Source organism: Euleptes europaea, chromosome 2 (genome assembly GCF_029931775.1).
Source record: "Euleptes europaea isolate rEulEur1 chromosome 2, rEulEur1.hap1, whole genome shotgun sequence".
Taxonomy (NCBI): domain Eukaryota; kingdom Metazoa; phylum Chordata; class Lepidosauria; order Squamata; family Sphaerodactylidae; genus Euleptes; species Euleptes europaea.
Window position 1 is genome coordinate 137,978,000 of NC_079313.1, and position 25,465 is coordinate 138,003,464.

Below are 25,465 nucleotides of genomic sequence, written 5' to 3' on the forward strand. Positions count from 1 at the left end.
AGCTGGGTGTCCTGGTGCGCAGTTCTCCTCTCTTCTTCACAGTGCACAACAACCAGGTGAGGTTTGCGCCTCTGGGCCCTGCGCCGTCTGTCACCCCCTTCCACCTCTTTAGGCGACTGGTGCTCCCCCAGTCCTCCTGGCAGCAGCTGAGCTTTTCCGGGGAAGCAATCCGTCTCTCAGCCGAGGCCCACCGCCAGGCGTTCCTCCCTCTGAGAAAAAAGGTGCTTTCCTCCCAGCTGGCAAAGAAGCGACTCTGAGAAAGCGCCTTTCCCCCTGGCCGTTCCCTGATTTTGGCACGCTGACAGCAGAGGAAAAACCCCACCTCTTTTTGCAAGGGTGTGGGTGTGCCAAGGCCGGGGCGGCACTGCCGCTCCGCAAGTCAAAACACACAAAGCACCAGTGTTCAGTGAAGAACAAAGCCTTTTGTCATCCCGCCTTACTGACAAGCGAAGGCCGCCAAGGAGGGACGTTGGCTCTGCTTTCTGGGTGTCCCCGAACTCCGGGGTGACCGGTCCCACCGTGCCCGTCAGAGCTCCAGGGCGAAATGGCAGGCCCCTCCGGCTATGTGTATGAACAGGGGGCCCCTCTTTGGTGCTAAAAACCGGTGTGACTCAGCCGAGCAAGTGTGCGGCATGTGAGAGTGGGAAGCCGATGGGAAGACACTGTTCTGGCGGTGGAATGTACGGGCAGAGGACGGCGGCAGATCTGGTTACTGCCTCGGATGTCACATGGCAAAAATAGAATCTGCAACTGTACGGCCACCTTGGGTGGGAGCTGGACATCATGGTAGCGATTGGCCCTTAGTAGCAGTAATAGTAGCTGTGGTAGGGATGCCAGCCTCCAGGGAGGACCTGGGGATCCCTGGAATTACTCCTCATGTCCAGGCTACAGAGATCAGTTCCCCTGCAGAGAATGGATGCTTTGGAGGAGGAGGAGGAGGAGAGGAGGAGGAGGAGGAGGAGAAGAAGAAGAGTTGGTTTTTAGATGCTGATTTTCTCTACCTTTTAAGGAGAATCAAACCGGCTTACAATCTCCTTCCCTCCCCCTCCCCACAACAGACACTCTGTGAGGTGGGGGGGCTAAGAGAGTGTGACTAGCCCAAGGTCACCCAGCTGGCTTCATGTGGAGGAGTGGGGAAACCAACCTGGTTCACCAGATTAGCCTCCGCCGCTCATGTGGAGGAGTGAGGAATCGAACCTGGTTCTCCAGATTAGAGCCCACCGCTCCTAACCACTTCTCTTAACCACTATACCACACTGGCATGATGCCCCACTGAGGTCCTGTCCTCCATAAGCTCCATCCCCAAATCTCCAGGGGCACTTTCACACATGCTGAATAATGCACTTTCAATCCACTTTCAATGCACTTTAATTATTGTTGAAAGTGGATTTTGCTGTTTCACACAGTAAAATCCAGCTGCAAAGTGCATTGAAAGTGGATTGAAAGTGAATTATTCGGGCAGGTGTGAAAGTGCCCCAGGAGTTTCCCAACCAGGATCTGGAAACTCTACACCCCCATCCCCTGCTGGAGGCCAGGGGCGACCTGGCAACCCTAAGCCGTGCTGGACTAGATGGACCACTGCTCTGATCCAGCAGGGCTCTTCTGATGTTCTTATGTCAGACTGTTGCGACGCCAATGGGCGCGGGCTTGTTGTGTTGCTGGTGACGAGGCAGGACATGCAGAAGGGCAATTCTCCTCCTCATTATCATGGCCTGGATCCAAGTGGAGTGACTCCAGTGTGGCTGCCAGAACCACCCTGGAGGCTCCGTTCCCCTTGCCCCCGAACCGTTTGAAGATCTGCTCCGGCAGGGACCCTTGAGCATCAGCACCTCCCCTGTTAGGAATGAAGCCGCGCACCTTTTTATCCGGCCACATCCCCTCCTCGGGCCAAGCGCCACCAGAAGGCGATGGGACAAGGCTGCCGCAGGCCTCTGCTCTAACCACTCAGTTTGTATCTCACGGCCCTGGCATTTACTGGGGTGTGTCCCTCAGTGATTGCCTCATGAGGCAGATGGTAGTGTCTCCAAACAAGCACCCTTGATGAAGAAGAAGAAGAAGAATTGGTTTTTATATGCTGACTTTCTCTACCGCTTGAGGGAGACTCAACCCGGCTTACAATCACCTTCCCTTCCCCTCCCCACAACAGACACCCTGTGAGGTAGGTGAGGTTGAGAGAGCTCTAAGAGAACTGTGACTAGCCCAAGGTCACCCAGCAGGCTTCGTGTGGAGGAGTGGGGAAACCAACCCGGTTCACCAGATTAGCCTCTGCTGCTCATGTGGAGGAGTGGGGAATCAAACCCGGTTCTCCAGATCAGAGTCCACCGCTCCGAACCACCGCTCTTAACCATGACACCATGCTGGCTCTGCCAGTTACAGCTGTCAGTTCCTGCCATTTTGTGGGTGCAGGCCCTGAAATAGAAACATAAGAGCTGGAAGGGACCTCAAGGGTCATCTAGTCCAACCCCCTGTACAACACAGGAAATACACAACTACCTCCCCCCCCAGTCCCCCAGTGACCCCTGCTCTATGCCCAGAGGAAGGCAAAAAACCCTCCAGGATCCCCAGCTCCTTCTTTCCTGCCCTGTCTCCAGCTGGGCTTGCCATCCTCCAGATGGTGGCTGGAGATATCCCAGAATTTTAACGGATCTCCAGGCAACAGAGGTCAGTTCCCCTGGAGAAAATGGATGCTTTGGAAGGCAGAGTGTATGGCATTATACCCAGCTGAGGTCCCTCCTCTCCCCACACCCTGCCTACCCCAGGCTCCATCCCCAAATCTCCAGGAATTTCCCAACCCATAGCTGGCAGCCCTGTTTCTCACTGTTGGATAACTTTGCAGCTCCCTTTTCTCAGAGTGAATTGACTCGTCGATCCTGTAATTAGGGTTGCCAACCTCCAGGTGCTGGATGGAGATCTCCTGGCGACAGAGATCAGTTCCCCGGAGAAAATAGCCGCTTTGGCAATTGGACTCTATGGCATTGAAGTCCCTCCCCTCTCCCAAACCCTGCCTTCCTCAGGCTCCACCCCCAAAATCTCCAGGTATTTCCAAACCTGGAGCTGGCAACCCTAATGCCAACCTTCCTTCACAGTGGACCGGATTGGTATATAGTGCATCCCCCCCCCACCACTAGCAACATCCCTATGGGGCAGGGGGGGCCTCAGGGAGCATGGTGACTAGCCTAAGTTTGCTGTGTGACCCAGCTGCATGGCAAGCATGTTGAGGATTAGATAGCGAGCTTCGTTACATGTCAGACAGACAAGGGTTAATATTGATTATATTGATGCTGACCAGTTCAAGAAGGTGATGTAATCGCCGATGTGTCAATTAGCTATTGATCAGAGAGGATCAGTTGCAAACATGTTGTTTGTCAGGTAGACAGAATTAGCATATTACTGCTTTCTTCCTTTGTTTAGAAGAGAAAGCAGTAGGCAGTTACTTTCTGAATCTCAACCAGAGAGGATGGGGCAACTCTGTAATTTAGAGATGCCATGTGTTTAAGTTTAGTAACTGCCAGATCTTTTCTGGCATGTATAGGAAACTAGAGATGTAGTAAGGATTTATTGTTTTAACCTCCAGTTTACCCTACCCTATTTTATAGTGAGTAGTTTGTTTTTGCTCAAAGGACTTTGTCTATTCATTGTGTGTGTGTGCTTTAATATGACTTTCACCAGCCATTATCATACGATCCATAACCTCTGATAAAAGAATTTCCCTAACAAAGCAAATATAACCTTAGTACTGCCAGAGATTAACGTTGCACATTTGAAGCCCTGACAGAGCATCTATGTAGCCAGCATGGTGTAGGGGTTAAGAGCAGTGGTTTAGAGCGGTGGAGTCTGATCTGGAGAACCGGGTTTGATTCCCCACTCCTCCACGTGGGCGGCAGACTCTAATCTGGTGAACCGGGTTGGTTTCTCCACTCATGCACATGAAGCCAGCTGGGTGACCTTGGACTAGTCACAGTTCTCTTAGAGCTCTCTCAGCCACACCTACCTCCCAGAGTGTCTGTTGTGGAGAGGGAAGGTGATTGTAAGCCGGTTTGATTCTTCCTTAAGTGGGAGAGAAAGTCGGGATATAAAAACCAACTTTTTTTTTAATTTTTATAACAAAACATCAAAACACAAATACAATGAAATTAACATAAAAAATACAAAAAGCAAAAGCAAAATACAGAAGGGTATCTATATATATCTTAATTATTAAGTGGGAGAGAAAGTCGGGATATAAAAACGAATTCTTCTTCTTCATCTTCTTGCTGTGGTTCGTTTGTTCTTCCTCATAAGGCCAAGCTTACAGAGTAAACTGCAAATGGCCAAGAGCTAGAAATCTAACAGGTTGCGTGGCAGGATTTTCTTGTGGCGCACCAAACCAACCCCAAATTGCAGTTGCCTGCCTTTCACGACACCCCCCCCACCCAAGTTGTCTGAAATCCGCCCACTCTGCCATTTCTTTCCCAGAAGGTGTTCCTGAAGTCATTCTGTTTAGATGCGGAGGAGGTCTGCTGGGAGGGAGACTTGTGGGTGCATTCAAGGGAGGTGGGGGGAGGATGCATCCTGAACATAGGGTTGCCAGCTCCAGGTTGGGAAATTCCTGAAGATCTGGGGGGGGACCTGGGGAGGGCAGAGTTTCAGGAGGGAACCTCAGCAGGATATAATTCCATAGATTCTACCCTCTAAATAGGGTTGCCAACCTCCAGGTACTAGCTGGAAATCTGCTATTACAACTGATCTCCAGCCGATAGTAGGGTTACCAGGTCCCCCTTCGCCACCGGCGGGAGGTTTTTGGGGCGGAGCCTGAGGAGGGCGGCATTTGGGGAGGGACTTCAATGCCATAGAGTCCAATTGCCAAAGCGGCCATTTTCTCCAGGGGAACTGATCTCTATCAGATGGAGATCAGTTGCAACAGCAGGAGATCTCCAGCTAGTACTTGGAGGTTGGCAACCCTAACTTCAATGCCATAGAGTCCAATGGCCAAAGCAGCCACTTTCTCCAGGGGAACTGATCTCTATCAGCCAGAGATCAGTTGCAACAGCAGGAGATCTCCAGCTAGTACCTGCAGGTTGGCAACCATAACTTCAATGCCATAGAGTTCAATGGCCAAAGCGGCCATTTTTTCCGGGGGAACTGATCTCTATCGGCTGGAGATCAGTTGCAACAGCAGGAGATCTCCAGCTAGTACCTGGAGGTTGGCAACCCTAGGTATGTCGCAGGAAGCTGAACTTTCCCCGACCTCCAGCTCCTTGTGTAACAGAGAGCTGCAGGTGCGCCCGCACCCCAGAGCAAGCAAGCCCTCTGTGCATGCTCAGAGCACCTTTTGCCATCCAATGACCCCCCCCCCCCCCGAGGGCTGAAGCTTGCAAATAATTCCCTGCTGGATTTCGAGCCCCTTAGAGACCAACACGGTTTTAGGCCGCGCATGCGCTACAGCGACCCATCACCCCCTTCGCCTGAGAGCAATCCCCACCCTACGCGTTTAAACCTTAAGCCACGCCCACCACTCAAAGCCACGCCCCTCTCCCCTCCTCCGCCGGAGGGAGGCTCCGCCCGCCGCCGCCCGATCCGCCCGGAGGCCCCGCCCCCCTTGCCTCTTGCTCCGGTTGCCATGGAGACGGGACGCGCCGGGTGGCGGCGGAGGCGGCTCTAGGCCGAGGGGGCGCCATGGCCAAGAACAAGGTGGGGGAGGGGCGCGCAAGACCCCCCCCTCCGCCGGGGGTGGGCCCATGCCGCGGGGAGAGGGGGGGAGAAGTTGGGGGAGGGGGAGGACTGGGGTGGACCCCCGGTCTCAAAATGCAGGTTGGGAAAGCAAACCCTGCGAGGGGGGAGGGGAAGGAGGGGGGGAGGGGGAGGGGGAGCGCGTTTATTTTAATGATGGACTTCATTTATGATCTGCCTTGGTCTCACGGGCATGCCCAGAGGAGCCTCCCCCCCCCCCGCCCCAGGATCAGGCCAAAAGCCCCCCCCCCCATTGATTGTGATTGATTGATTTTAAAAAATCCAGATCAGCCAAAAGCCATCCCTCCAAAAAACCTAGCCTAAAATGCCATAAAACACCATAACAATGAACGGGGGGCGGGGGGGCGGGGAGAAATCCATATATTTAAAATCCGAGATCGGCAAAAGCCCCTCCTCCAAAAAACCTAGCCTAAAATGCCAAAAAAACACCATAAAGGAAACGGAGGAAATCCCCTCTTTCCCCCACACCTGGCACTCAGAGGTAGTCTGCCGCAATTGTAATAGCAGGAGATCTCCAGGTGCTACCTGGAGTTTGGCAACCCTACCTAGAAGCCATCCCAGGGCACTTTTGTGCATTTAAGAATTCAGCAGGAGAGAGCCAGCACTGTACAGTGGTTAAGAGCGGTGGTTTGGAGCGGTGGACTCTGATCTGGAGAACCGGGTTTGATTCCCCACTCCTCCACGTGAGCGGCCGAGGCTAATATGGTGAACTGGATTTGTTTTCCCCCACTCCTCCATATGAAGCCAGCCTGGTAACCTTGGGCCAACCAAATCTCCAATACTCAATCAGAAGTCTTTCAGGGCAAAAGCCCAACCTGGCCCTCCCTAAAAACACTAGGCAGGCACCAGAAAAGATGTCACTGTGTGCTATGATGCCCAGCGTGGTGTAGTGGTTAAGAGAGGTGATTTAGAGCAGTGGACTCTGATCTGGAGAACCGGGTTTGAGTCCCCACTCCTCCACATGAGTGGCGGAGGCTAATCTGGTGAACCGGGTTGGTTTCCCCACTCCTCCACATGGAGCCGGTTTGATTCCTTAAGTGGCAGAGAAAGTCGGCATATAAAAACCAACTCTTCTTCTTCTCCCACTGCATCTCCAAGCTTCGAAAAGTTGTACCAAATGTAATACAGCCTATAGTTTTATTTACTTATTTACGTTAAATCAAAAGAGTTTTCGGCTAAACGTCAGGAAGAACTTTCTGACAGTCAGAGCGGTTCCTCAGTGGAACAGGCTTGGGGGGTGGTGAGCTGTCCTTCCCTGGAGGCTAGATGGCCCTCTGTCAGCAATGCAGATTCTGCGAACAGGCAGATCATGAGAGGGAGGGCAGGAAGGTTTGGATCAGTGGCTCTCACAGCCCTTTCTTACATGCCCGGGATAATGCTGATCGCCACTTTGGGGTCAGGAAGCAATTTTCCTCCAGGCCACAGACTGGCCAGGGATCCTGGAGGGCTTTATTCCCCATTTTCTGGGCATGGAGTAAGGGGTCACAGGGGATGCTGGGTGGTTGTGAATTTCCTGCATTGTGCAGTGGGTAGGACTAGATGACGTGGTGGTCCCTTCCAACTCTATGATTCTATGTCATTTTTATCCTGCTTTTCTCCCCAGTGGGAACCCAAAGTGGCTTACATCATTCTCCTCTCCTCCAATTTATCCTCACAACAACCCTATGAGGTGGGTTAGGCGGAGCGTATGTGACTGGCCCAAGGTCACCCAGTAAGCTTCCGTGGCAAAGCGGGGATTTGAACCTGGGTCTCTAAGATCCTAGTCTTACAATCTAACTAATGCACCACGCTGGCTTTCTAGTCTGTGAAAGGTCTTTCACATCACCTACTTGCCTAGTCCCTTTAACTGGAGATGCCGGGGACTGAACCTGGGACCTTCTGCATGCCAAACAGATGCTCTACAAACTGAGCTATGGCCCCTCTCATATGTAGAGGTTGCATTCCTTTGTATATTCCTTTTGCCAGCCTCTGAAATACTCACAAAAAATGTTTCAAAATTCAGTACATATGAGCAAACAAACATCAAGTGGGTGTCTGTAATGAACACATTTCACGTAGCAATCACCGTCACACAAAAAATGTACAATCTGGTGGTGGGGGAAATTTCATCTTTTCCCCAATGGCAAAATATTGTGGCTTGGATGTTCAGAAAAAAGTGATATCCGCACAATAAAAGCGCTAGATTGAGGGAAGAAAAATGTGTGCGTCGGCAGCAACCCTTCCACGTGCTCTGTTGTGTTGGTGTGACCTTTGCATGCCATGCTTGAATTACCGGGGGCGGGGGGCAGAGAATGCCTGTCTGCCTTCCACTTTTTGTGCTTGGCGCTCTTAGCTAGTGTTTTAGAAATCTCCGTGGGGGGGGGGGAGGCATGATTTGGCCCTCCTGCCTGCGGCCTCTGTGCCTCCACCAGTTTGGATCACTCCACCATGTCCCCTGGTCTCCAGCTCTGCATTTTTTGTTTTCTCTCTCTAGATCCATCCAGATAGGATCTTTCTTTAGCCCCTCTGCCTGCCCTTTTCATTCTCTCTCTTCCTTGGCTTGGTCAAATTCTCATCTCTGTAAGTCGGAGTTTCTTGCCCTGCAAGGGAGTCCCTGCTGACATGCGTGGGCCAAGTGGAAAGTGAATACAAGGATGCAAGACATGCCTGCTGGATCAGACCAGTGGTCCATCCATTCCAGCATCCTGTCTCATGCAGTGGCCAACCAGATGCTCCAGAGGGCCAGCAAGCAGGACATTGAGGCCATAGGAAGAGCCCTGCTGGATCAGACCAGTGAGGGTCCATCTAGCCCAGCATCCTGTCTCACTCAGTGGCCAACCAGTTCCTCTGGATGTCCAACAACAGGGCAGAGAGGCCGAGGCCTTCATAAGAACATCAGCCCAGCTGGATCAGGCCAGGGGTCCATCTAGTCCAGCATTCTGTCTCACACAGTGGCCAACCAGTTCCTCTGGAGGGCCAACAACAGGACATAAAGGCCGAGGCCTTCATAAGAACATCAGAAGAGCCCTGCAGGATCAGACCAGTGGTTCATTCAGTCCAGCATCTTCTTTTCACACAGTGGCCAACCAGTTCCTCTGAAGGACCAACAACAGGGCACAGGGGCCGAGGCCTTCATAAGGTCGTCAGAAGAGCGCTGCTGCATCAGACCAGTGGTCCATCCATTCCAGCATCCCGTCTCACACAGTGGCCAACCAGATGCTCCAGAGGGCCAACAGACAGGACATTGAGGCCAAGGCCTTCCTTTGAAGTCGCTCTCTGGCGCTGGTGTTCAGAGGTTTGCTGCCTTTCTGGATGGAGGCTCCCTTCTGTCACCATCACTAGAAGCCATCGATGGCCATCTCCTCCATAAATCTAACCTCCTTTCAAAGCCAACTAAACGTAGTGGCTGTCCTTACACCCACGGGCCTTGGGTCCAGCAATCTAACTTTAGCACTTCATTTGGTCTGTCCTGAATCGATTTATCCTCAACTTCATTGTGTGTCCCTGAATTCTAGAACGATAGGAAAGGGAGAAAAAGCTCTCTGCTTTCTCCTCCCCGTGCATCATTTTATAACCTTCTGCCTTACCCCCCACCAGTCATCTTTTCTCTAAAATGAAAGTCCCCAGATGCTGCAGCCTTTCCTTTTTAATGCTTCCTTGTTAGTGCTGTAAAACCTCCCTCCTAATTGGAGCAATGTCAGGATCCAAAGAGTCCTAGTTGGCCCCTTGGGGAGCAGCACACAGTTTTGATGTCTAGCAGGGAAATAACAGAAGAGGTTTGAGGGGAATCCCATTCGGATGGCCATCAGAAACCATACAGAGGAGATCTAGATCGGGGTCCTCAAAATTGTGCCCGTGGAGCCCACCAGGTTATTTTTAGAAAGTGGGCAGGGCCAGGTGGGGCTTTTGTCCAATAGGGCTTCTGATTGGCCATTGGAGAAAAGAGCAACCAAAATGATCGGGGTTAGAGCAACTGCCCTATGAGGAGCGGTTAAAACACTTAGGGCTGTTTAGCTTGGAAAGAAGGCGGTTAAGGGGAGACATGATAGAGGTCTATAAAATTATGCACGGTATGGAGAGAGTGGACAGGGAGAAGCTTTTCTCCCTCTCATAATACCAGAGTGCGGGGTCATCTGCTAAAGCTGGAGGGTGAGAGATTCAAAACATAAAATTAAGTATTTCTTCACACAACACATAGTTAAATTGTGGAACTCCCTGCCCCAGGATGTGGGGATGGCTGTCAACTTGGAAGGCTTTAAGAGGGGAGCGGACATGTTCATGGAGGAGAGGACTATCCATGGCTACTAGTCAAAATGGATACTAGTCATGATGCATACCTATTCTCTCCAGGATCAGAGGAGCATGCCTATTATTTTGGGTGCTGTGGAACACAGGCAGGATAATGCTGCTGCAGTCAAAGTCTTGTCTGTAGGCTTCCTGGAGGCACCTGGTTGGCCACTGTGTGAACAGACTGCTGGACTTGATGGGCCCTGGTCTGATCCAGCAGAGCCTTTCCTATGTTCTTATGTTGCCTGTGCAGATTTTTAACCACTTGCTCTACAAATGGTTCTTCTGAATGTAAATTGGCTGCCAAATCCAAGACCGTGCGCGATTTTTCAGAGTCATTCCATAATGGAATATATTGTATATGAATGATTTGAACAATGTTCTGTAGGCACAGGACTGGGAGTGTGGCTGGCCCAGTTTCCTAATGGACATCCTTCTCGCTCTTCCCTTGAGTTGCTTCTCCCTTCTTCCCTCCACACCATGGGGGAACATTTGGGAACTATTGGGGTACACCCCTGTGTGTTTTGCCCACTAGACAAAGAGTAGCAAAGGTGGGGGGAAATGGTAGTAGTGGAAAGCACTGTCAAATCGCAGCTGATTTTTGGCAACCCTGTAGGGTTTGCAGGGCAAGAGACATTCAGAGGTGGTTTGCCATTGCCTGCCTCTGCTTAGCAACCCTGGACTTCCTGGTGGTCTCCCACCAAAGTACTGACCAGGGCCAGCCCTGATTCTGAAATTTGACAAGACTGGGCTAGCCTGGGCCATCCGGGTCAGGGCGGACAAACAGAGGTGGTTTGCCATTGCCTGCCTCTGTAGCAACCCTGGACTTTGTTGGAGGTCGCCCATCTAAGTACTAACCAGGGCCCACCCTGCTTAGCTTTTAAGATCTGACGAGATTGGGCTAGCCTGGGCCATCCAGGTCAGGGCCTAGGGCGGAAATGACATAGGGAAAGGGTTTTGCTACTTGCAGAGGGGCCCTGATCTGAATTGCCTTCCTCCACTTGCACAGGAATTCTGGATCCCGGGTCTCTCCTGCTATGTGAAATTCAGCCTTTATATAAGTTTTATTTGCATAGCTGTGAAATCCAGGATGGATAAACAGCCACACTGCCACCGAATTACAGATTTCCCCCCAGCCAATTATCTGTCTGACTTTCAGCCAGCTGATAAATTAATTAACTAATTAAATGTACATATTGTGAAACCTCAATGAAGATATTTTTGAAGCGCTCAAACTGAGGTGACAGCATGTCAAAAGTATGCAATCATTTAAAATTTAAAACAGCTTTGCCGATAAACAAATTGCAAGGTGTTGACGCCACCCCTGATCTGCACTCAGCTGCGCCCGCCTTCCCATTCCTGCGCTCCACTGCCCCAGATTTTCTGCAGCCACCGGGGAGAAGGAGAGGAAGCCAGCAGTGAGTCTCCTGGCATAGCGTGGCTGGCTGAATGCAGCCGAGAAGGGGAGACTCACGCCTTTCTCTCCGTCAAGAAAGAGAAAGAACACCCAAAGATAGAATCATAGAGTTCGAAGGGACCACCAGGGTCATGTAGTCCAATTCCCTGCACAATGCAGGAAATTCACTACCTCCCCACATACCCCCTGTGACCCTTACTCCATACCCAGAAGATGGCCAAGATGCCCTCCCTCTCGTCATCTGCTTAAGGTCATAGAATCAGCATTGCTGACAGATGGCCATCTATCCTCTGCTTAAAAACCTCCAGGGAAGGAGACTCACCACCTCCTGGGGAAGCCTGTCCTACTGAGGAACAGCTCTGACTGTTAGAAAGTGCTTCCTAATGTCTGGACGGAAACTCTTTTGATTTAATTTCCATCCGTTGGTTCTGGTCTGACCTTCTGGGGCAACAGAAAACAACTCGGCATCCTCCTCTCTATGACAGATCACTTGTTGCCTTTCGGTGTCGGCTGGGTGATCTCAGAAGTGAGGCTGGGACGAATGTTTCACCTTCTGAGGTACCAGCATCACGTCTTCAGGAGCCGGTCCCATGTTGGTAGCCACAAGATCCACACAGAGCTGGGAAAATGGTTCTAATTCCTCAGTCCCTGCATCGTGCTGTTGGGCCCTTGGGTTTGTTTTAAGCTGTCAAAGAGGGTCTGGTGCTTTTTCAGCATAATGTATATTTCAGCCACCCATTTCACTTGCTCCTCTGCTTATCTCGTTGCAGAACGTAAACTACAAAGGGTCTTATGGTTCCCAAAAACTGAAAGAACGGTGAGTTTCCCCCCACCCCCATCACATAGTTTGAAAATCCCTTTCTATTTCTGTGTAAATGGGAGAACGGGGAGGTATTTTTTATGGGGCCAGTCACAGTTCTCTCCAAACTCTCTCAACCCCATCTGCCTCACAAGGTGCCTGTTGTGGGGAAGGTGATTGTAAGCCAGTTTGATTCTCCTTAAAATTAGAGAATCTGCATGTAAAAACCAACTCTTCTTTTTCTTCTTGTCATAAGAAACAAATGGGTGAAGAGAGAACCATGGATGCCGGCCTGAGCTACTTGAAGGAAGGGTGGGACAAAATTTAATTGACAGGTATTTTTTAAGGATGTGTCACTGGCCACCAAGATTAATTTAATTCATGCCATCGTATTCCCTATTACTATGTATGGATGTGAAAGCTGGACATTGAAGAAAGCTGATAGGAAGAAAGTAGATTCCTTTGAAATGTGGTGTTGGAGAAGAGTGTTATGGATACCGTGGACTGCCAAAAAAACAAATCAGTGGGTTCTAGATCAAATCAAGCCTGAACTGATCCCAGAAGCTAAAATGACTAAACTGAGGCTATCGTATTTTGGTCACATTATGAGAAGACAAGAGTCACTGGAAAAGACAGTCATGCTAGGAAAAGTTGAGGGCAGCAGGAAAAGAGGAAGACCCAACAAGAGATGGATGGACTCTATAAAGGAAGCTACGGCCCTCAATTTGCAAGAACTGAGCAAGGCTGTCAAAGAGAGGACATTTTGGAGGACTTTCATTCATAGGGTCGCCATGAGTCGGAAGCGACTTGACGGCACTTAACGCACACATTTTGCCCACCCCTTGGGCAGGGACCTGTGCACTTCTTCACCACACTGAAGATGCTAAATAAGAACACATTGACATAAATGGAGCCACAAAATCCAAGAAGTCAGCATTTGGAATCGTCAAGATGTAGGTCTTCATTGACAAAGATCTGAGCTAGGGTCTTCTCCTTACAGGACTGATCAAATTCAGATTGAAGGAGGTTTGTTTCAGAGGGAGCTGTGTTGGTCTGCAGTAGAGCAGCTGGATTGGAGTCCAGTAGCACCATAAAGACTAACAAGTTTTTTTGGGGGAGGGGGTATGAGCTTTCAAGAGTCAAAGCTCTAAAGTTTATACCCAAAAAATCTTGTTAGTCTCTAAGGTGCTACTGGACTCCAATCTAGATTGAAGAAGGAACCTGGAAGACTGCAGAAATCAAGAAAATCCCACTTCTCTCAAGTCTAGCATCTCTTGCTCAGCACTTTAAATGGTATACTCCTACGGGCAGACCTGAAGCGGTGGGGAAGCTGGATTCCAATCCCAGTCCAGCTGTTAGCACACACTTCTGTCTCAAATCATCTATGCGGCTTATGATGCTGTATGACCAAAACGCTAGAGCCATTTGAATCTGAGCAGAAATGCATTCCAGTTAGGCAGAATGAAACTTGACTTAACATCTCGCCAAGTGTTTCCTGTAGAATAAGGCCCAGCCAATGCACATTGTCTGGAAAACATCTGTGAAAGTCTCTCCTGCCAACAATGGTACATCATGCTTAAAATGAAAGGATTAAGCAAATGAGCAATGGTGCCTTTTAATTAGGAGATATCACCTGGTCCATGTGCCCGAGAGAATTTTGGAGTCGTGTTTTTCAAACATTCCATCCCTGTGCTCTATAACAAATTACTTTTGAAGCTTTGAGGCTTTTATGTTCAAAGAGGGAGGTCTACCACTCACAGGGAAATGGTCCTGAGTCCCCATAGGCAGAGCCCTACCCTTGGGTATGCTCACAAGCCTCAGCTTTGCATGCAGAAGATCCCAGGTTCAATCCCCGGCATCTCCAGTTAAAGGGACTAGGCAAGTAGGTGATGTGAAAGACCTTCTCTGCCTGAGACCCTGGAGAGCCACTGCCACTCTGAGTAGACAAGACTGACCAATGGTCTGATTCAATAGAAGGCAGGTTCCAGGTTCATGTGTTCCAGGTTCAATCCCTGGCATCTCCAGTTAAAAGGATCAGGTAGAAGGTGATGTGAAAGACCTCCGCCTGAGACCCTGGAGAGCTGCTGCCAGTCTGAGTAGGCAAGACTAGTCTTGATAAGACCAGTGGTCTGATTCAGTAGAAGGCTGCTTCATGTATTTGTGTGACCTTTTTCTGCCTGCGAGTGTGAAGAGTTGCCATCAGTCACTGAGGCTGGATGGTACAGTAGAAAGAGAGGAGGAGAAGAAGAAGAGTTGGTTTTAATATGCTGACTTTCTCTACCACTTAAGGAAGAATCAAACCGGCTTGCAATCTCCTTCGCCTCCCTCCAACAGACACCCTGTGAGGTAGGTGGGGCTGTGACTAGCCCAGGGTCACCCAGCAGGCTTCATGCGGAGGAGTGGGGAATCAAATCCTGTTCACCAGATTAGAGTCCGCTGCTCCTGTGGAAGAGTGGGGAATCAAACCCAGTTATCCCGATTAGAGTCCACTGCTTCTGACAACTACTCTTAACCACTACACCACACTGGCAGAAGGAAGTTTCATATGGAACATTTGTCTTTCTTTTTTGTCTACAGAGAAGGCCGAGCTTGCATCCGGTTTAAGTGTGCCCTCACAAACACCATCTTAGACGTCCTTCGTCAGAGGCCAGGATGGGTGGAAGTGAAAGAGTAAGGCTTGTCTTTTTGTTGTTGTTCTGGGCATTGTGGTTTTGGCAGACCTGGGGCGCAAATTCCTCTCTTTAGCCTAAACAACGGCACAAACGCGGAATTTGGTATTGTGGTGCAAGACGTCAGCAGGCGCGCTAAGGAGGCCGCCTCAGTGGGTCATTTCAGAGGGTGGTCTTGGTGGTCTGCAGTAGCTGAATAAAAATTATGGGGGGAGTCAGGTACTAAATATGCAAAACTAACAATACATCAACTGGTACCCAACCTTTGGTATGAAGTTATTTCCAACGCTCACAATAATATATTCATAAATATATTTGTATGTACACGAATATCCATTCAACAATATGGTTGCAGATCAAAGGTATATTTTACATTTGTAAAAGGAGATTCCTTTGAAACGTGGTGTTGGAGGAGAGGGTTACGGATACCGTGGACTGCCAAAAAAACAAATCAGTGGGTTATAGGTCAAATCAAGCCTGAACTGACCCTAGAAGCTAAAATGACTAAACTGAGGCTGTTGTACTTTGGACACATTGTGAGAAGACAAGAATCACTGGAAAAGACAATCATGCTTGGAAAAGTTGAAGGCAGCAGGAAAAAAGGAAAATCATGCTTGGAAAAGTTGAAGGCAGCAGGAAGGCAGCAAGACCCAACAAGAGAAGGATTGACTATAAAGGAAGCCACGTCCCTCAATTTGCAAGATCTGAGCAAGGCTGTCAAAGATAGGACATTTTGGAGGACATCGTTTCATAGGGTCACCATGAGTCGGAAGCGACTTGACAGCACTTAACACACACACACACACACACACACACACACACACAACCCAACATTTGGTATGACAATTATTTCCAACACTCACAATAAGTGGGGAAACCAACCCGGTTCACCAGATTAGTGTCCGCCACTCATGTGGAGGAATGGGAAATCAAACCCGGTTCTCCAGGTCAGAGTCCACTGCTCCAAACCACCGCTCTTAACCACTACACCACACTGGCTCTCTTCTCACTTGCTTTCCTGCACACTCTGCTCCTTCTTCCAGCTGAGCCTTTTGACTCCCTCTGCCTCCCTCTCCCTCCTTTCCATCCTATCCCTTCCTCTTCTTCCTTCTTCCTTTGTCTCCCCTCTGTGACCTGCAGCCTTCAGTCTCTCCCACCTCTGCCAAAGCTGTGGCTGGGCAAGGCAGGCGGGGCCCTTGCCGCTGTGACTGTGCCCTGTTGCTGATTCTCTCTTCAAGCCACCCTGCCTCAGTGGGCACGGTTCCTTGGCAGCCCTGCGGTTGGACGTTTCCTGGCCAGCCAAGGCTCTGACGTCTCAGTGCCTGGCCAGGGTTGTGGCGCTGCCATCTGGCTTCCCTGAGCCCGTCACGCACCTTCTGTCGGTCCCAGCGAATGCCAGGTCCTCCTGGCGGCTGGTTTCCCTACCAGCCCTCCTGCCACCTGGACGAGGGCCACGGTCTGCAAAGACCCGTTCCTTCCTACTGCAGAGATACTAGAAGCATCTGCTCAGAAGCCCAAGGGGACTGGCTGGTTTGGTGGTTTATAGAGAGTGCACAGGGAGATGCTTTTCTCCCTCTCTCATAGTACCAGAGTGCGGGGTCATCTGCTGAAGCTGGAGGGCGAGAAATTCAAAACTGATAAAAGGAAGTATTTCTTCACACAACGTATAGTTAAATTGTGGAACTCCCTGCCCCAGGATGTGGTGATGGCTGCCAACTTGGAAGGCTTTAGGAGGGGTGTGGACATGTTCATGGAGGAGAGGGCTATCCATGGCTACTAGGCAAAATGGAGCCTACTCATGATGCATACCCATTCTCTCCAGGATCAGAGGAGCATGCCTGTTATTTGAGGTGCTGTGGAACACAGGGAGGATAAATGCTGCTGCCAGTGGCGGGCTGGCCATTGTGTCGGCTTGCCTGATGGCAAGTGGGCCCTGCGGGCCCCTGATGAAGTGCCCCCCCTTAAACATTAGACAATATGTTAAAAATTAAAATTAATAAACATTAAATGATAGCCTTATAGTTGTGGGCCCCCTTTGTCTCCTGGCAAACAATATTTTTAGACCCAGTCCGCCACTGGCTGCTGCAGTCGTCTTGTTTGGGGGCTTCCTGGAGGCACCTGGTTGGCCACTTTGTGAGCAGAATGCTGGACTTGATGGACCCTGGTCTGATCCAGCAGGGCCCTTCTTATGGTCTTATGTAGGAGAGGGCTATCCATGGCTACTAGTCAAAATGGCTACTAGTCACGATGCATACCTATTCTCTCCAGTATCAGAGGAGTGTGCCTATTATGTTAGGCTTTGTTTAATACAGGCAGGATGGTGCTGCTGCGGTTGTCTTGTTTGGGGGCTTCCTAGAGGCACCTGGTTGGCCACTTTGTGAACAGACTGCTGGACTTGATGGGCCTCAGTCTGACCTAGCAGGGCCTTTCTTATGGTCTTATGTCCCTTTGAATCCCATAGAAAGGTGTTGTCTTCTCTGCCTTGAGTTGTTGAGGAGGAGCTGAACTCTGAACTTCCGACTCAGCTAAGATTTATGTATTTATTTTCAAACTTTCTATCCCACCTTTCTGCCCTCTCAAGGGCCACCAAGGTAGCCAACAATTTCAAACCTACATGCTAAAATCACATTTTCAAACCATTAAAATCAACCTCCAGTACACATCATTAAAACAATTAAAGAACAGCATTAAAATACATACAAAACATAAAAACAGCAATTAGAACATTGGCTCGAAAGGAGGATTAATTGAGGGAATGGCAAATGAAACACGTCTTCACCACTGGTGGAAAATGGCAACAGAAGAGGACAGACTAACTCCCTGGAGAGAGAGTTCCTGTACTTTGGTGCCACAACCAAGAAGGCCCTCCCGGGTTGACACCCACCTCGTCTCAGAAGTTGGAGGCATCTGAAGCAGGGTCTCCGAGGATGACCGTAGTGGTGCACAGTTCTGGTTCAAAAAGGAGTAGGCGGTCCTTCACGTATGTCAGTCCCAAATTATATAAGGCTTTGATGGTCAAGGCCAGTCCCTTAAATTATGCCCAGAAACAAATTGGGAGGCAGTGTAGGTGGGCCAAGACTGGAGTGATATGGTCCCTACGGCCCACTCCAGTCAACACTCTGGCTGCAGCGTTCTGTCCGGATAGTCTTCAAGGGCAGACCCAAGTAGAGCGCATTGCAATAATCTAATCGAGATGTAACCAGGGCTGCACCACATGGGGTCTGGAGACTAAGTCCTATGAGGAAAGGTTGAAGGAGCTGGGTTTGTTTAGCCTGAAGAGGAGAAGACTGAGCGGGGATATGATAACCATCTTCAAGTACTTTGAAGGGCTGTCATATAGAGGATGGTGCTGAGATGTTTTCTGTGGCTCCAGAATGTCAGACCAGAAATTAAATCAAAAGAGTTTCCACCTAGACATTAAGAAGAATTTTCTAACAGTTGGAGCGGTTCCTCAGTGGAACAGGCTTCCTCAGGAGGTGGTGGGCTCTCCTTCCCTGGAGGTTTTTAAAAAGAGGTTAGATGGCCATCTGTCAGCAATGCTGATTCTATAACCTTAGGCAGATCATGAGAGGGAGGGCATCTTGGCCATCTTCTGGGCATGTAGTAGGGGTCACTGGGGGTTTGGGGGGGAGGTAGTTGTGAATTTCCTGCATTGTGCAGGGGGTTGGACTAGATGACCCTGGTGGTCCCTTCTAACTCTATGATTCTATGTCTGCTGTTGATTGAAGGTTGGCCCAGGGGGCAAGGGAGCAGAAGGGACTCCTGTAAGGATTCGGTTAGGGGATTTTTTCCCTTTGTCCTCAGTACTTGCTGAGTGGCCTTAGGTGACCTTAGGCCAATCACTCTCAGCCTAACCTACTTCTCAGGTTTGTTGTGAGTATAATATGGGGAAGGAGAGAAGCTTGCATGCCACCCGGAGCTCCTTGGACAAAGGGTGGAATAAACATCTGTTAGCTAGTGTCCCGGGGCGGGGTCCTCCCAGAGCCGCCCGGGACGAACCCAGCTGTCTCTGAACCTCGCCGGGGGGGCAACACTCACCCCCGGCGAAAAGAGGGATGCGGGCGGGGAGATCCACCCCGACGACGGCAGGAAAGGCGGCCGCAGTTCAGCTTTGTTTTCTCCCCTAGGTCACCCCGAAGACGCCACAAACAAACGCCCAGCCGCCGCGCCAGCCGCGGCAAGACCGGAGCGCGCGCCCACGCCCCGGCCCGCTCAACAGCTGACGAGCGGGCGGGCGCGGGCGGGGCAGGAGCGTGCGGGCCGTCGGCTGCAGGGGCAGCCATGTGACCCTCTTGCGGCCCTTATATGGGCATATCCGGGGCGGGACTTGGGGAGGAAGGGGCGGGGCCTCTCCGGCCTGGAGGGAATATAAGGCCAGAGAGGAGCCCGGGCCAGGGAGGAGTGGTGGCGCGTGGTTGTAGGGCTGAGCTGACCTGAAGCAACCTGGCTGCCTCCGAGGGGGAGACAAGCTCAGATTCCCCCTCGGATTGGTCTGAGGCCGAGGAGGCTCCTCCGGCCGGACCTTCCTCCAGGGCAGAGACCCCAAAAAGGACGGCGGCGACAGGGGGGCGCGACAGCTAGATAGATTCCCCCCCCCAGCCTCTGTTTGCAGCGTCACCGTCCAAGCTCACCTTCTCTCCACAGCTAAACCCCATTCCCTCAAACCTCATCTGCTGATAAAAACATCTCTGTTTCTCAACCTGTCCAAGATTCCCTTTCCAATCAAACCCTTCTTCAGCGCTCTTCTTTCGCAAAACCCCGTTCCCTTTCCATGCAACCCTTCCATTCTTTAGTTGTCCTTCTCTACCTAGACAAGTGATCACTCTTCCCTGGGCGCTCCCCCTATCTTAAGAGGTTCCTCATTTAGCCCTCAGCCTCCCAGGAATCCAGTCAAGTAGGAAACCTCGCCTGCCGGACTGGATGCCTTTCCTCCCTAATTTCCGATACACGGATGCTTCAGCAGGTGGCAGGAGAGGTGTGGGGGTGAGGGTCCGTGGTAGTGGGCCCCACCAGAAGCGCTGGGCTCTGGCAGCTGCCCCACCTTAGGGTATGCTGACGCCGGCCTCAGAAAAACACTGAAGCCATGCCTCAAAACAGGGGAAAATAGTCATTAAATACTGTCTGGTTCCTCAGGAGGAGGAAGAAGAGGAGTTGGTTTTTATATGCTTTCTCTCCCACTTAAGGGAGACTCAAACTGGCTTACAATCACCTTCCCCTCCCCTCCCCACAACAGACACCCTGTGAGGTAGGTGGGGCTGAGCGAGTTCAAAGAGAACTGTGACTGGCCCAAGGTCACCCAGCTGGCTTCATGTGGAGGAGTGGGGAAACCAACCTGGTTCACCAGATAGAGTCCGCCGCTCATGTGGAGGAGTGGGGAATCCGGTTCTCCAGATCAGAGTCCATGCTCTTAACTACTACACCATACTGGCTCTCTGGTAACAATGGTGGACTAAAAGGTGACTTGTCCACCATCACCAGTTTCCTTCTACGATGCGTTGGATGCGTCCTGCATTGCATTCTTGGCTGAGGCACGGCTATGGTGAAGCACAGCCACACATGTGCCCCATGTGTACTCTGTTTGGATTCTCCATAATCCTCTGTAATGTGCAGGAATTCTTTGGCATCTCCATATGCTATTCTCAGCAAATCAGTTCATATCCTGAGGGTTCCATGGAAGCAAAAAGTCTGAGAGCCGCTAATTCTTCTTTGAGGTCTCTGTTCATCACACATATGGGATCTGAAGTATACGCATGCAGAGCTTACCTCGGAACCTATAAAAGCTACAATACTTCCCCATCCACAATGGCCGCTCGTCATGCATGCCTCGCTCCCCCGCCAGCTCTTCCTTAACCATAGCTGCTGCCTCTAAAGGGACTTTCTCGTTGTCTCTTTCTTCAAACTATTTAAATGCTGTGGAAGAAAGGACAAGAGAAAACTTCACTTAGGTTTGGGCAGTGCAGTTACAGCACAGCGCAAAACATTTAAGAATTGTTCTGCCTGCGGGAGGGGGGTCGGAATCCCATCTGCAGACAGGCCTAGCCTTTGTCTTCTGTGTTTGGGGGAGGAACGTAAAGTGGATTCCTGCCAGCGCTGCCTCGAGTTTACAAAACAAGGAAGATGGGATCGTGATGACAGACGAAAGGCTGTTGTGGGAGAAAGCTCTTTCCTCCGATCGCGTGGCGGCATCCTTGCCCGCGGCCCCGACAATGCCAGCACCAGCAGCGTCGGGTTCTGTGACATCGGCACTGTGCAATTCAAACCCATCTAATGACTCCCAGTCTGATCAGCGGAAACGGAGCTCTCGGGCCAAGAAGTCTGGCTGAACTTAAGGCGCAGAAGCAGAAATCAAAGCCTGCTTAATGTCCGGCTTCAGCGGAGTAAATACGCAACCGCAAAAAGAAAGAACAAATCTAAACATGTGGAGCCACAAGCGCCCATTGACACTTTTTGTTGTTGTGCCGTCAAGTCACATCGGACTTCTGGTGACCCCCATAGGGTTTTCAAGAAAAGAGATGTCCGGAGGTGGTTTGCCATTGCCTGCCTCTGCGTCATGACCCTTGTGTTCCTTGGAGATTGCCCATCCAAATACTATCCAGGGCTGACCCTGCTTAGCTTCTGAGATCTGATCTTCTGAGATCTGCTTAGAACTGATCTTCTGAGATCTGGGGCTATCCAGGTCAGGGTACCGACAATTCTATGGGACCTCAAAAATCAGTCCCAATAAGGGGCTCCCCTTCCCTTTTCTCATTTGCCATTTCGCCACATTCCCTAACCTTGTTTTCGGTCGGAAAGCAGAGAAGATCTTGGGAAGAAACCCAGGATCATGGCCTGGTCTCTCAATTATTCACTCACTCTTCTGGGGTATAAAAGGGAGCTTTCTTTTTGGGGAGGAAGGTGTAGCACTAGGAGGATTGTGAACAGCTTTGAATTGCAGCAGGGGCGTGTGTGGAAGAATTTCCATTGTGAATTCTGGCAGACTTGCCAAGCAGGATGCTGAGCTCTTGCCTGAGCTGAGGGGAAATTTAAAAAGCAGCGGGAGAAAAGATCTCCCTCCTTTCCACACTTTCGCTGAGTGAGATGTTTGATCTCGCTGCTTTTTAAATTTCCCCTCAGCTCAGGCTAGAGCTCAGTCATAGAATCATAGAGCTGGAAGGGTAGACCGGGGTCATCTAGACCTAGGGTTGCCAGGTCCCTCTTCGCCACTGGCAGAGATTTTTGGGGCGGAGCCTGAGGAGGGCGGGGTTTGGGAGGGGATGGACTTCAATGCTGTAGAGTTCAATTGCCAAAGTGGCCATTTTTCTCCAGGTGATCTGATCTCTATCGGCTGGAGATCAGTTGAATTAGCAGGAGATCTCCTGCTACTACCTGGCAGTTGGCAACCCTATCTAGACCAACCCCCTGCACAATGCAGGGAATTCACAACTACCTTCCCCCCACACCCCCAGTGACCCCTGCTCCATACCCAGAAGATGGGGGGAAAGATGGGGGATCATGCTTGGCAAGTCACAGGAACACACATGTAGGTGCCTTCTGCTGAGCCAGGCCCTGCGTCTGGTACGGTCAGCACGGTCTGCTCTGACTGGCAGCTGCTCCTGAAGGTCTCAGGCAGAGGTCACCCACTGGAGAGTTGCTGGAGATGGAACCAGAGTTGCTGGAGATGGAACTGGAGACTCTCTGGCACTAGGGTTGCCAGGTGCCCGCTGGTGGCGGGCAAACCCTGGTGATGTGCCCCTCTGCCCACCGACCAGCTGAGAGCCGGCGGGCAATCGCACACACACACGCCAACGCGGCACTTACGGTTTACAACTGAAAGTGCTGCCTCGCGAGAAGCCTTACACCACTCAAAGGGTCGCTGCGGCCCTTTACCAGGTCTAAGGCTCCTTGCGAGGTGGCACTTCCGGTTGTAAACTGGAAGTGCTGCGTCGGCACGCGCCCGCACACCCATGCTCACACGCGCACACACAAGATTGGCACAGAAACCTCCCGCCAAAGGTGAGTGGGGACCTGGCAACCCCATCTACCACTGAGCCACAGCCCTTCGCAAAGGGAGAGAGTGCCCTGAGGGAGTTCCATGGTAGCAGAAGGCATCCGTAGTGGAATGGTTTTCTGTTGCTCTGAACTTCTCTGTATTTAGGAGGTCGAGAGGAACAGTCCTTTTGGACAAAATGGTATTTCTGCATTCATGCAACATGACAAACCCCATTTAACAAGCCAGGTATGAGCCATAGTTTAGTATCCTATCTAGCCAATCACTAACAGAAAAAAGATGGGAAGTTCTCAGGCCTTCGTGTACGGTTGGGAGTTCTTGGCTTCTCTGCCAGCACCTAAAATGTTGTTTTATTTAATAAATATATGATTGTAGCCTCATGTTAGTCTTTGCTTAAAACCTTACTAAAAGGGTCCATCTGCATCTTTAAGACAAACTGAAAAGAGTTCACTGAAAGAATGTTGGATAGCTTCCCGTATATTCACTGTCATAAGATAACTATGGATACTTGTAGAAAACTAATATTTTGGGGATAAAAGCAGTTTTTATACTGTTAAGATCAAAGGCCCTCAATGCTTGTGAGTCTGAAAATTATCAGATCCTCAAAAACAGTTAAGAGAAGCAGAGAAAGAGCGCGAATGTCCTGTGATCACGCCTTCCTGGGTGTCTGTCCTTTCTTCATAGGGAGGGCGACTGGGACTTCTACTGGTGTGACATCCGCTGGCTCCAGGAGAACTTTGACCACACCTACATGGATGAGCATGTCCGCATCAGTCACTTCCGCAATCACTACGAGGTAAGCGATCCAGGTGAGAATCATAGAATCATAGAGTTGGAAGGGGCCATACAGGCCATCTAGTCCAACCCCCTGCTCAATGCAGGATCAGCCTAGAGTAGTGGTTCCCAAACTTTTCGGACCACTGCCCCCTTGGTTCCACATACTCAACCCCAGCCCCCCCTACCTTATCCTATAAAAAGCATTATTCAAAATAGGGGTTTGCATGACACACTAAAGAAGATAATAATAACATTTCAAAACTGTAACAATTAATTGCACATCTATTCAAAATCAAATTAAAACGTTTTAGTTTAAATTTATTCAACAAAACTGATGAACTTGATCTAGTGGTATCAGCTCTTCAGAGTCTGGGGGGAGGAATCTGATAGTTTCCACCAAATTTGACGGCATGGTGCCATAGCTTGATCTATTGTAAATTAGTGAACAACACAGTTGAAAGGGCCCACCTCTAGGGCCCCCCTGCTGCCCCCTTGCCTCTTAGTGCCCCCTTAGGTAATCCCCCCCAGGGGATGGTACTGCCCACTTTGGGAACCACTGGCCTAGAGCATCCGTGACAAGTGTTTGTCCAGCCTCTGCTTAAAGACATGAGGGGGCGATGGCTTCGCTGCTAGACATTTCAGACCAGTCTGGAGGGCCAGGACTGAAGTTTTCTGCTGGGCAGATTTTTTTTGGATGACAGCATCCAAAATATGGGGAGGGGCCATGGCTCAGTGGTAGAGCATTTGCTTGGCATGCGGAAGGCCCCGGCATCTCCAGTTGCAAAGGACCGGGCAGTAGGTGATGTGCAAGACCATTGCCTGAGACCCTAGAGATCCACTGCCAGTCTGAGTAGACAATACTGACCTTGATGGACCAACCATCTGATTCAGGATAAGGCAGTTTTATCTGTTTGTGTGTTCAACAGCTTGCCCAACATTATTCCCTATAAAATCATCCTGTTATCTCTTTTCCTTTTTTTTTTAAACAAACAAACAAACAAACAAGTTTCTGTCCCTTGTGATGGAGGAGATGGATACCCAAGACTGTATGGCAGAATATGTATGAACATACAGTCTAATAAATTGGACGTAGACCTGCCTATTATCTACGTAGCATCAATAAAACAATTTTAGAGCGCTCAGAACGGTTCAGATACAATTAATGAGCTTCTAAAGTTAGCCCTGTGGCGCAGAGTGGTAAGCTGCAGTCAGAAGCTCTGCTCATGACCTGAGTTCGATCCTGGTGCTTGCACAGGGGACTACCTTTACCTTTAGAAGTGTTGGAAGAAGAAGAGTTGGTTTTTATATGCCGACTTTCTCTACCACTTAAGGGAGACTCAAACTGGCTTACAATCACCTTCCCCTCCCCACAGCAGACATCCTGTGAGGTAGGTGAGGCTGAGAGAGTGTGACTAGCCCAAGGTCACCCAGCTGGCTTCGTGTGTAGGAGTGGGAAATCAAACCCATTTCTCCAGATTAGAGTCCACCGCTCTAAAACACTGCTGTTAACCACTACACCACGCTGGCTCTTTACCTTTAAAGATAGGATAGAGCTATTTGCTCTTGCAGGTGACTTTAGAGGGTAACTAAAACTGCATTGCTTTTCTTCCTGTCCACAATTCTTATGTTTGGTATTTTTTTATCTTATACACTTGTGGAAGAAAACAAGCACCCCAATCTAAGCATGATTGAATTCAGAAAGTTTGGGACCTTATAATTATCAACACATTATCACACCGGGTCATGCCCCAACCAGGGAGACAAAAGAAGGATACCTGTATGGAGAAGCAGTGCCCAATGGTTACTTTTTTTGGAAGGAA

The 25,465-nt window shown here is 50.2% G+C and overlaps 1 protein-coding gene across 1 annotated transcript in view; it reads left to right on the forward strand.

The window, feature by feature from the left end:
- The first annotated feature begins 5,652 nt into the window (after positions 1–5,652).
- The window catches only part of TTLL9 (tubulin tyrosine ligase like 9), a 51,272-nt gene continuing 31,459 nt past the window's right edge, over positions 5,653–25,465 (forward strand). The window contains exons 1-4 of the mRNA XM_056843957.1: positions 5,653–5,670; positions 12,184–12,230; positions 14,790–14,882; positions 23,553–23,664. Of these exons, the coding sequence (XP_056699935.1) occupies positions 5,656–5,670; positions 12,184–12,230; positions 14,790–14,882; positions 23,553–23,664 (267 nt within the window). The 5' untranslated portion in view covers positions 5,653–5,655. The remainder of the gene's footprint in view (positions 5,671–12,183; positions 12,231–14,789; positions 14,883–23,552; positions 23,665–25,465) is intronic.